Consider the following 12,317-nt stretch of genomic DNA (forward strand, 5'->3'; position numbering starts at 1 on the left):
AACACCTCAAACTCGTTGTCGTGCTCCTCAAACCATTCCTGAACCATTTTTATTCCACTTTGTGGCAGGACGCATTATCCTGCTGAAAGAGGCCACAGCCACTGTTTCCATGAAAGGGTGTAGGTGGTCTGCAACAATTCTTAGGTAGGTGGTACAAAGTAACATCCACATGGATGGCAGGACCCAAGGTTTCCCAGCAGAACATTGCCCAAAACATCACACTGCCTCCTCCGACTTGCCTTCTTCCCATAGTGCATCCTGGTGCCATGTGTTCCCCAGGTAAGCGACGCACACGCACCCGGCTATCCACATGATGTAAAAGAACATGTGATTCATCAGACCAAGCCACCTTCTTCCATTGCTCCGTGGTCCAGTTCTGATGCTCATGTGCCCACTGTTGGCGCTTTCGGCGGTGGACAGGGGTCAGCACGGGCACCCTGACTGGTCTGCGTCTATGCAGCCCCATACGCAACTGCGATACACTGTGTATTCTGACACCTTTCTATCAGAACCAGCATTAACTTCTTGAGCAATTTGAGCTACACGGGCCAGCCTTCTCTCCGCACGTTCATCAATGAGCCTTGGCCACCCATGACCCTGTCGCCGGTTCACCACTGTTCCTTCCTTGGACCACTTTTGATAGATACTGACCACTGCAGACCGGGAACACCCCAAAAGAGCTGCAGTTTTGAAGATGCTCTGACCCAGTCGTCTAGCCATCACAATTTGAAAAAGTTCACTTGCTGCCTAATATATCCCACCCACTAACAGGTGCCGTGAAGTGAAGAGATAATCAGTGTTATTCACTTCACCTGTCAGTGGTCATAATGTTATGCCTGATCGGTGTAATATAGCCATTGAGTATATTGACATTAATTTGATTTAATTAAATGTAATGATTGTGCAGGTGATCTGGGAACACACTGACCTCTTTGATATGTAGGAAGTCTTTTGCTTCAAAGGAAACCCCGTGCCCTGGTATGGGGACGTTGTCATCATCTGCAGGAGTGTAGGTGAAGTTTGTGCGAACGGCGAAAGCAACAGGCTTATACTGAATAACAGCAACAAAAAGGTAAGATTGAAATCTCTACATTTTGATAACACAAAACACATGAATGAGACAAATTTGCATCATGATCCTTTGCGACCCTACTGTAACAATTGGTGTAAACCAAATCTCACTGTGTAGTTGTACCATGTATGGGTGAGAATATTTATAAATCTCTTCATGAGGCTGTGTATGAGTGAGCGCATGAATGACAGCAGACAGATACTTTGAGTAGGGTGCTGGAACTGAAACACTGCTGATTTGAGCAACGGCACATGTGCTGCATTGCCCCAAGCAAGTTACTAATAATAGCTTTCATTCATTTACCTTCAAACCAATTGCAATGCACAAATTCATTCTTGAAGAGCTCCATATCAGCCCAGTGAAGGGTAATGCAGTCTAATGGCAACTACATGAGACTTGAGGACAGTGAGGGTTTGAATACATATGACGAGATTGAATGTACATGAGATCATTGTAATTCAGTCTACACAGCTGTATAACTTGTCCTTCAAGTGCTGTAAAATTTGCAAGGATAATTTTTTTATGGAGTGCAGAACAGTAAGCTACATGGGAACATGCAATCAGATCTGATTGGTCCATATTTACATACCTTTACAGTTACAGGAAGAAGGACAATTGTAGAATTTTGTGTAACAAAATAATAAATAAATCAAAATATTAATTCAATCATGAATTCATTATATTATAATTTATAGTATTTAATTTAAAAGGAAGTCAAATGTCAGCACAATGGCAGTCTGGCTGTTTATAGCCTGGTTTTAAAAGCCGATGCACTGTGGGAGATGGTGGCCTGAAGCAGGACGTGATGCTGTCTGCTCAGTACCTTAATTAAAAAGGACCTCAGGGAGCTCACTCGCACAGGCAGGGAGTTTCATTCAGGTTTTAAAGCCTATCAAAACTGGACTCTGCAAAGAGCCGGTGATAAAACACCAAGCGTTTGTTGTTGTTCATTCACAATTTGCTACGGTGCTTCTTATCAGTTTTTGGACTGTGTAAAGAAGCAGGAGAAAAGGTAAAAGTGATAATTGTTCAGTTGCATGTAGACCATTGGTTTTGTAGAGTACAAGATTTAACACTGTTGTGCTGTTTCATCCAGGGCATTCGGTAATTAGCTTTTCGACACAGCTACCTTGTTACTTTGACAGAGGAAAAAGAGCCGTGCAAAATTTATGAGCACATCTATAACCGTGATATATTTCGGTCCTTGTGGCCAACGTCACTGGGAGCAGGAAATGGGCAGCCGAGAGAAATATGGAGTTGCAATCTACCTTGGCCTTCTCGAGCTGGACTTGGGCATTCTTCTCCTTCTCCTCAGTGGCCCCTGAGTCCTGACGGTCCGCCGAACCCTACCACAGCCAAACAAGAATAAGAACTAGCATTATTATTACATACAGATTCACTCTCTTTAACAAGACATTTCTCTCCTTTCTGTCTCATTCTGAGCAACAAGCACTTGCCCGTGCACATAGTGTTGAATGTAACACTCAGGAGAATTATGCTGAAACTATGCTGTCTTTGATCATACAATAATATAATAAAATGAGGCATATGCTCTGATGTGTTGTTTTCAGTTAGAGATCACTCCACTTTATAATGACAGTGACATCAAAGTCACAAATGATCCCAAGCTTTCTCCTTCAGCGCTCCTTCATCGAATTTTATTAGCAACTCCTCACAAAGGGCATTGTTCAAAGTCAAAGTCAGGCATTAAGAACTCAAAGTAAAACCAATTAGCTCTGTCAAATTGAGCTAAATCTTTAACATAATGTTTTCAACCCAGTGATGAGAAAAGCAATTATGATACTAAATATTTTATAAGTCCTGCAGACCACATTGAAGGGTTTGATATTACATAATATATTGCATAGCACCTTCACAGCCTATTGATGAAAAAAAACAAAGCTGTAGAAATGTGAATTCATTACATTGCAAAAAAAAAAAAAAAAAAAATTATTTCTATATTATGCTATTTTTAAGATTTCCTTTTTGGAAGTCTCCTACAATAGGTTTACATGCATCTGAGGTCAAAAAAAAAAAAACTTTAATTTTCTCATAATATACATTGCAGCATCACCTCTGTCTGAAACGGTTCGATCAAGGCCCCCGTGGTAGTAATTGCGATCGCGTTCTAGGGGGGAGGTTTGATGGGTCCCCCTCAGGAGAAATTGCCCCCCAAGCCCAAGGGGCCCCACGCATTTGCGTGCTTTGAATGGTGGGTAAACACGCAACTGGTGATACGAACAGTAACTTTGATGTAGGTTTTAATGTATCAATTCCTGAGTTCTTATCCTTTGCAAGTCGCAGCGCAGAAAACATCGTCTTCTCAACTTATCGACAACAACAAACCAAACACTTCCAGGCCTCAGCTACAACTACAGTGTTTAAGGGCAGGTCAAAGTAGACGTTGTTCACAAGCAGCCAATGAAGACCATAGGCTGGCATTATGCAACTTTGTTACAAACCTACGTAGGTTTGTGCAGGAAGTAAAACTCGAATTACTGACAACTCTTTCAGGCAGTTCAGAATCTGTTCTTACTATAACTCCATTTATCGTGCATTTTGATCTTTGAAACTTTGCAGACCTTTTACATTCACAAACAGCTGGGTGATTCTATAATTTCTCTTTAAAATTTCTCATTTTAAACTTTTAATTCATGACCAGTGTTTTGTTCTCTCCTCTGCGCCTCCGCTTGCGTCATTGCGTCATCGCGTCAGTTTAAAGGTTGCTCTTCCGCCCAAATTGACGTGCGCAGTATCGTTATTTGAATTTATAAAGCTCGTTATTTGAATTTATAAAGTTTTAAATATGGATATTTTTCTCACAAAAACTTAGCCTCAAAAGGCCTTTATTAACCCTCAGGAGTATGGATGGATGCGTTTTTTCTGTCTTCAGAATTTGGCCTACCATTCACAACCGTTATAAACCTTGGAGAACTAAGGATATTTTTAAATATATCTCGGATTGTGTTCGTCTGAAATAAGATAGTCATATACACCTAGGATGGCTTGAGGGTGAGTAAATCATGGGATTATTTTCATTTTTGGGTGAACTATCCCTTTAAGCATATTATGTCACTAGATATGATAATTACATTTTAGATACTCTCATTCTTAAAATTCAGTCTATTTCTAGTTCAAGACTTCAAATTTTAAGTTGAAAACAGTTTCACAATGTCACATCAGAAGTCATGATGACTGAAATGCACCCTCACTCTAGCACACTCTCCCGAAGGCACACCTACACATGCTCACATGCACACTAACATGCTGACAGTAATGGCACAGTGACAAGCCCCTCGAGAGACACTGGTGCTACGCAGTCTGACAACCTCATATTGACCTTAATATAAGGTTGATAACCTTGCTGACAAGACCAGCACTACTGGTCACCAGCATATGTTGTGTTTTGGATGCTGGAGTGCTGATAAACCGCATGCCTACACCAGATAGACCAGCACCAAACCAGCCTAAAGCAGCATGGAAATTCATGCTTTTGTAAATCGGTGTCTTCTTTTGGGAAAGGAGGACAAAATTAGATTGCACATTAAATTATCACATCAAAGCAAAATTTTAATTAAAGTTGCAAAGGGTGTAAATGTTTTAAAAGTCTGTCAAGAACATCAATGTGAGCTTGAATGTTATTATTAATGAATATTGTGCTCAGTGTTTTAAAACAAACAGGCTTGGATAAACTGACTCAAGGGCATGCAGCAAACACATGAGCGTAACATAGTTTGCGCTGGAAGAAATGAGGCTAATTAACAGAGAAGGTGGTGAAACGAGATTGAGAAAAGGAGTGAATAAAATAAGGAATTGAGGAGACTGGGATAATTGGGTTCCCATAGGCACAGTCATGTAGAGGTGCTCGCTTTTGTTTACTCATGTCTGCCATAGACATCTGTTCACTCAGTGCCGCCTCTCCTGCAAGTCAATGTCACGGAGAGAGCAGTACAAAACGCTGCTGAATTATTAACCAATGCCATGCTCACCAAAATGCTCTTCCAACCACAGAGTTTAGAGGGGGTTCGGATAATTTCTATTCTCCTTCTTGCATGTATTGAAGTGTGATGCCTCTTCATAATACTGAAAGGGAGTAGCTGATTTTTCTGAGCCAGCGATCAGACCGTTTCTCCCCACTCTTTCCTATCTATTCATTGTTCAAGGTACGTCCTCGACAAAGGCAACTGCAGAGAAATTGAATGTAGCACTTGTTTTTGTGGCGAAAACTACACCAAACTCTATAGACATAAGTGTTCCTTTATCTTCATAGGTACATTATAGATGGGCCGGGGATTGACTTACTTGTGCAAACCCAAATTAACAAACAACAAAGTGAGCGACAGCTAGTCAAATTTGAAATTCCTTGATCTGCCCTACAGAGGCATTTCAAGATATTACTCTTTGGAGAACTAATGGTTGCCAATAAACAAATATAACAAAATGTAATATAGCAGAACGAGAACACACTCTACAATTTTAATGTTTTATTGTACTGCATTATTTAAGTAATATCTTAGCCACAATGCTTTGCAGAACTGTTTTAACTTGGAAAGTCTTCAACAGCAAGTCATAACTTTGACTAGGCCACTCCAAAGCATTTTGATTCTTCTGAGCAGTTCAGATGATTTTGTGTTTTGGATCATTGTCCTGCTACATCACCAAATTAGGCATTAGCTTCAGCTCATGCACAGATGATTAGACAATCTCTTTAAGAATTGTCTGGCATGTTGCAAATTATCCAGTTCTTAATGGAGCAAAACATACCTACACTATCAATCTGCCACCAATATGATACTGATACAGTGGAATGTACTCACGTTGCATCCTCCAAAAAGTTCCATACTTTGCTTTCACAGGGCCAAATATGAGTAATTAGAATAATTATAATAATAATTTAGAAACTCTGATTTGTATTTTCTCAGGTTTCATACATTTCTGATGCTCTGAGGGCTTACAGTAAATTCTAAAAAGCAACATTCATATCATATGTTGAATCTCCTCATTCTCTTTAACTTTGCCTTAAAGGATTAGTTCACTTTCAAATAAAATTTTCCTGATAATTTACTCACCCCCATATCATCCAAGATGTTCATGTCTTTCTTTCTTCAGTTGAAAAGAAATTAAGGTTTTTGATGAAAACATTCCAGGATTATTCTCCTTATAATGGACTTCAATGGCTTCCAAGGTCCAAGGTCAAAATTACAGTTTCAGTGCAGCTTCAAAGGACTTTAAACGATACCAGACGAGGAATAAGGGTCTTATCTAGCGAAACGATCAGTCATTTTCGAAAAAAATGTAAATGTATATGCTTTATATAAACAAATGATCGCCTTCCAAATTTTTCCACCAAAACTGCATTTTTGTTTTCTTCAAAAAGCTTACGCTGTACTTCCTACGCCTTCCCTATTCTACTTACGGAAAAAATGGAACTGGCGCTGCGTTCGTTCCGTAAGTAGAATAGGGAAGGCGTAGGACATACAGTGTAAGCTTTTTGAAGAATACAAAAATGCGGTTTTGGCTGAAGCACCATCTCCAAATGTACCCAAAAGCCTATAAATGCTAAATGCTTTCATGTCGGCCTACACCATAGATGGTATTAAGGTCTTAAAACGCTTGAACCCTGTTAACTGTTGTTTGCAGCTCTATTATAAAATTGTATTTGATGTTATTGAACAATTCTTTGAGAAAAACTTACACTAAAAAGGAAATCCGTGAACTACTTTTTCCACACCACTCTAATATAAAGTGATGACGTTTTTGTGAGAAGAGCCTACCTGGTGGCATAAAATGACAGTATCCCGCAATTCTGACTTTTTTACCCTCAGAATTGTGATATAAACTCACAATTGTGAGTTATAAAGTACGAACTGGGAGATATAAACACGCAAATGCAAGAAAAAAGTCAGAATTGTGAGATAAAAATGTTATGTTTAAAAGTAAAATATGTAAAATGTTATAGGTTTAAATATTATTTCACGCTGTAATTGTATAGCACTATATTGCCAAAAGTTTTGGGATGCCTGCCTTTACGTGCACATGACATCCCATTCTTAATCTGTAGGGTTTAATATAGAGTTGGCCCACCCTTTGCAGCTATAACAGCTTCAACTCTTCTGGGAAGACTTTCCACAAGATTTAGGAGTGTGTTTATGGGAATTTTTTACTATTCTTCTAGAAGCGCATTTGTGAGGTCAGGCACTGATGTTGGCGAGAAGGCCTGGCTCGCAGTCACCGCTCTAATTCATCCCAAAGATGTTCTATCGGGTTGAGGTCAGGACTCTGTGCAGGCCAGTCAAGTTCCTCCACACCAAACTCGCTCATCCATGTCTTTATGGACCTTGCTTTGTGCACTGGTGTGCAGTCATGTTGGAACAGGAAGGGGCCATCCCCAAACTGTTCCCACAAAGTTGATATTGTCCAAAATGTCTTGGTATACTGAAGCATTAAGAGTTCCTTTCACTGGAACTAAGGGGCCAAGCCCAACCCCTGAAAAACAACCCAACACCATAATCCCCCCTCCACTAAACTTTGCACTTGGCACAATGCAGTCAGGCAAGTACCGTTCTCCTGACAACCGCCAAATCCTGACTCATCCATCGGATTGCCAGACAGAGAAGCGTGATTCGTCACTCCAGAGAACACGTCTCCCCTGCTCTAGAGTCCAGTGGCGGCGTGCTTTACACCACTGCATCCGACGCTTTGCATTGCACTTGGTAATGTAAGGCTTGGATGCAGCTGCTCGGCCATGGAAACCCATTCCATGAAGCTCTCTACGCACTGTTCTTGAGCTAATCTAAAGGCGTCATGAAGTTTGGAGGTCTGTAGCTATTGACTCTGCAGAAAGTTGGCAACTTCTGCGCACTGTGCGCCTCAGCATGCGCTGACCCCGCTCTGTGATTTTATGTGGCCTACCACTTCGTGGCTGAGTTGCTGTTGTTCCCAATTGCTTCCACTTTGTTATGATACCACTAACAGTTGACTGTGGAATATTTAGTAGTGAGGAAATTTCATGAATGGACTTATTGCACAGGTGCCAACCTATCACGGTACCACGCTTGAATTCACTGAGCTCCTGAGAGCGACCCATTCTTTCACAAATGTTTGTAGAAGCAGTCTGCATGCCTAGGTGCTTGATTTTATACACCTGTGGCCATGGAAGTGTTTGGAACACCTGAATTCAATGATTTGGAGGAGTGTCCCAATACTTTTGGCAATATAGTGTATGTATGTCCCCTATGAACTGCAGATGTGAATATTATGTAGAATTACTGTTTACATCAAATTCATGCTTTAATAGACTAATCATTGCAGGTTTCATGTGACTTGCAACATAAACGTCTGCGTTTCGCTTCAAAGGGCGTCTTCAACAATGGTATTCTATAAAAATGAAGACTATATTTTTTTGCATTCCAATTCTGACATCCAAAGGCACAACAAAAAAAAATTCTCTTATTCTGTGGATTTTGCCCAACTGCAAGTGACATAACTGTGACATCTGCTCCAAATGGTCTATAAAGTGTGCTGCAAATTGTTGCACTTTTTAAATTAGAGAACAGATATTAGCTGAATAGATAACGCTTAATGGGCCAAATGTGGTTTTATGTAAAGTCATACTCCTCCTTTTATAATACTGGACTGATTGAACAGACTTGACAGTCATGTTTGCATTATTGTATTGCAACTAAATAATTTATTTTCTAAGCCAGTCAGTCACTGCATTATATCTTATATTAAATTCAGTGATATTGCACATACTCAAACACAGCAAAAAATGTGTCCAAACACACTGCTGCAGCAAATTATTGATGAAAATAGAGATTAAAGGAGAGATTACCACTGGTTTTATATGAATATTATTAACTTCCAAACAAGTTTTTTTTAAAGGTACAATTAATGCAATTAGATGAAACATTACATTTCAAACATTTACTAAAAATGTAATTCATATTGATGATATTATGAAATACAATGAGGAAAAGTTTTTTTATCAATATTTTATCAATACAACAGAGAACTGTGTGTGTGTGTCCGCATTAAAAGCTGTAAGGGACAAAGGCGAGAACAGACGTTGCTATGGAAACCTCAAGAAAGGAAATGTGCTGGCTATGCAGTAAATTTCTTATGAGGTGTATGACTTTTAAAATCTAGATTTTCCATTAAAGTACAATATATTGTATTAATCATTAAAATTAGTAGTAATGAAAGGGGTTTTTCATTCATAAAAACAACATAATATATTATGCTCTGTTTTTTAATCATTAGGATAGTTAAAAGACTGTGATTAATAGACACAAGTACGTCACAGTATCACACTAGTGGGTTTTTGTAGTCTAGTGCTATAATGGTTCGAGTCCTGGGCTGAACTCCAAAATCCACCTACTGCAACCTGTGTGACTCCTGCTACCGCACCACAGAACATGTCATAAGATTTGGGTCAGATCCATTTAGTGAGTCAGCACCTTTCACTTCAACAATGGGAGTACAGCAGGAGCCAGAAGTTTAGTGAAAAATATTCTCTCTGAAAAATGACTTCAGACAGTAACACTACATGTGCATATACAGTGTAATTCAAAAGTTGAGAGTTTTATAAACTAGTTTCAAGGCTAAGTTCGGCCTCAGGTGAATGTATGGGTGAGGTTTCCTGAGCTCTAAGTGGACAAAACAGGGGACAAATCTGTGGATGGTGGAGCAGCACACTTTCTTATTCGAAACTGCCTCCTAATCTAATTAAGAGTATAAGATTAAGATTTCCTGACTGTTGCTAAATGAGCTCTGGCAGGTCGCCCAGGTATTCAACTGCTCTGTATTCATGGCTAGGCCAAATGTTACTGTTTGTACACTATAAAGTAATGACTATATAGATTTTTTACAATTTATACTTGTAATTTGTAAGTAAGTGACGCCATCATCAAGAAATAGATAAACATGCAACATAGTACACTGAAGAAGAATGTCTTATCAATTTTATAATTCTGTAATACTGGCTGGTCGCTATGTTAAATGATAGTTTATCACATTTATCATTTTTTAGAGATGATTTTAGTGTTTCCCATTAAAAAAACACTGCATTTTACCAAAGTATTATTCAATGACTCTCACTTCAAATACATACCAAATGTTTAATAAAACAGGAACTCGCTCTAGGGGCTTTTTTTGACTCAATCCCTGGATAATTTCTTACCCTGGTGAACAATGACAATGTCAACCTGTATTTTTATATCATTTTAACACTTGTTAGGGCAATGTAAAGTAAGTACAGATACGGCCTGTTCTGTTGGCCTACTAAACACAAGAGAGAACAGCACACTATGAGAACTGTAGGGGAGATGTTAGGCCAAGCTACACTCATGCACAGGACGTCTCTCTTTCTGGCTGTTGCTCCTGGTCATGATTGCTTCTCTGTAAGGAGATTAAGATGGCATGCGTCAATCCAGGATTTGGAGAGAAAGAGACAAATACAAACTCGTCCTGTCCAGCGGACAACACGGCAGACAGAGGCAGTTTCACACGTCCTCACCGACCTGCAGCTACTAAACATGGACTTTGCAACTACATTTTTTATTTTTCTGACAGACAAAAGTTACTGACCTTCAATTTTTCTAATCGTTCTTGTTTTCTAGTAAACATATCTACAAATAAAATGAGATTACATGACAAGCAAAGTTAAATTAGACATTAGGAACTGGTTTCAGGAAAAAAAATATTCATAAGTTTATTTATTTGTTGCCAATGGAGTAAGAAAAATACACTTAATTTAACATGAAATCTAATATATATACAGTACTGTGCAAAAGTCTTAGGCCACCACCAGCTTTGTTTTAATGACCATCCATATTTATTTTTCAGTCTCTTTATTACGATACAAACAGAAAATACAGGAAATATGTACACAAAATGTAAAAAAACTTTTTAAAAAAATATTTAGTGTGACTTCCATACTTCCATAAATACTTGCCACTTTAGCCTATAAAACCTGTTTTTTTCTGTTTTTCCCCCCCTATTTTTTAATACTGCATACAAATTTACTGTATTTTCTGTTTATATTCTAATAAAGAGACTACTAGATAAAATATAAATGTAAATAAAGAGACTAGTACTGTATATATATATATATATATATATATATATATATATATATATGCATTAGAAACCAACAAGGGAACTAGTTTAATGACCCTTTACCAGGTCAAGTGTTTTTCCTATTCTAGGTATCTAGTAAAGCAAACCAGGTATTTTCCCCTAAAAATATAAACTACAAAAAACAAAAACACACACAAACACCACACCTGTTCTATATTTAGAGATCATTTGAGAAACAGCTGAGTTTTGTAATCCTGACAATTGGAAAAGGATTATGTTCATAACACTGCTCAGCACAATTCCATCACTTTCAGCATTGCAATTATTGTGCAACCTGTCACGTGGAGGCTACATTTCAGGACTATGTTACTTTTGACACAGAAAACATCCAGTATAGGTAGAGCACTCTTTACCCCAGTACTGGTGCACAGGCAGTATATTCTCCATAGTACATAAAAGCAATGATGCAGAGCAGCTCAAGCTCACATGGATTACAGCTGAAAGCAACAGATGGCACTCTCATGTCTACCTCATCATCACTCCCTCACACATACAAATGCACTAACACAGAAGATGTTTTACCTTTTTCTTGGGTGGCATGCCCACTTGCTCGTTTTTCTTTTCGTTTCTCCACGATTAACAGCTTAAGTAGTGGTCAATTTTGTGCTCTCAGCCGAGATTGACCAACGACTGAGAAATATCCATGTACTATCCCCTTTAATCTGTTTCGTCCCAGGACAGCCAGCCAACTTTGTCAGATGAACCCTAAGCAGGTTTTACGGCATGTTTTGCGCGTGGTGAAATTCATAACGTCGCGAGCCTCGGGTTTATCTGATAGTTGTCGCAAACGATAAGGACCGAAAGTCTCTCCATGAGTGGATACACAAGCAGTGTGAGCGTCTCTCGCTGTGAGTGGAGTTTGCCACACTACTCCTCCACCCTCCCCCGCTCTGAAGGGCTTTATTCCACATCGTGGCATCTGTTGCTCCAAGCACGAGCTGCAACCCCGCGCGATTAGCAAAACTGATATTCTGTGTAAGGTATATTCGTAAGGTCATCTCGTGACATAATGTTTTTTTACACGGAGATAATGATGTTTGCCAACCCCAAATCATAACTTTACAACTAAACTTATATCTCACAGGCCTGTTGATATCAGTAGATT

General features: G+C 39.0%; 1 protein-coding gene across 2 annotated transcripts in view; it reads right to left on the bottom strand.

Moving 5' to 3' along the window:
• Window positions 1-12,317, bottom strand: part of cacnb2b (calcium channel, voltage-dependent, beta 2b) — a 38,498-nt gene that overhangs the window by 14,863 nt on the left and 11,318 nt on the right. The window contains exons 1-3 of one of the 2 annotated variants that reach the window (XM_051881762.1): window positions 11,735-12,151; window positions 2,341-2,418; window positions 929-1,051 (exon numbers count right to left, since the gene is read on the bottom strand). In XM_051881762.1, the coding sequence (XP_051737722.1) occupies window positions 929-1,051; window positions 2,341-2,418; window positions 11,735-11,752 (219 nt within the window). In that variant the 5' untranslated portion in view covers window positions 11,753-12,151. Of the gene's footprint in view, window positions 1-928; window positions 1,052-2,340; window positions 2,419-11,734; window positions 12,152-12,317 lie in introns of those variants that run through there. The other variant, XM_051881752.1, reaches the window with a different exon arrangement.

The sequence above is a fragment of the Ctenopharyngodon idella genome, chromosome 2 (assembly GCF_019924925.1).
Source record: "Ctenopharyngodon idella isolate HZGC_01 chromosome 2, HZGC01, whole genome shotgun sequence".
NCBI lineage: Eukaryota > Metazoa > Chordata > Actinopteri > Cypriniformes > Xenocyprididae > Ctenopharyngodon > Ctenopharyngodon idella.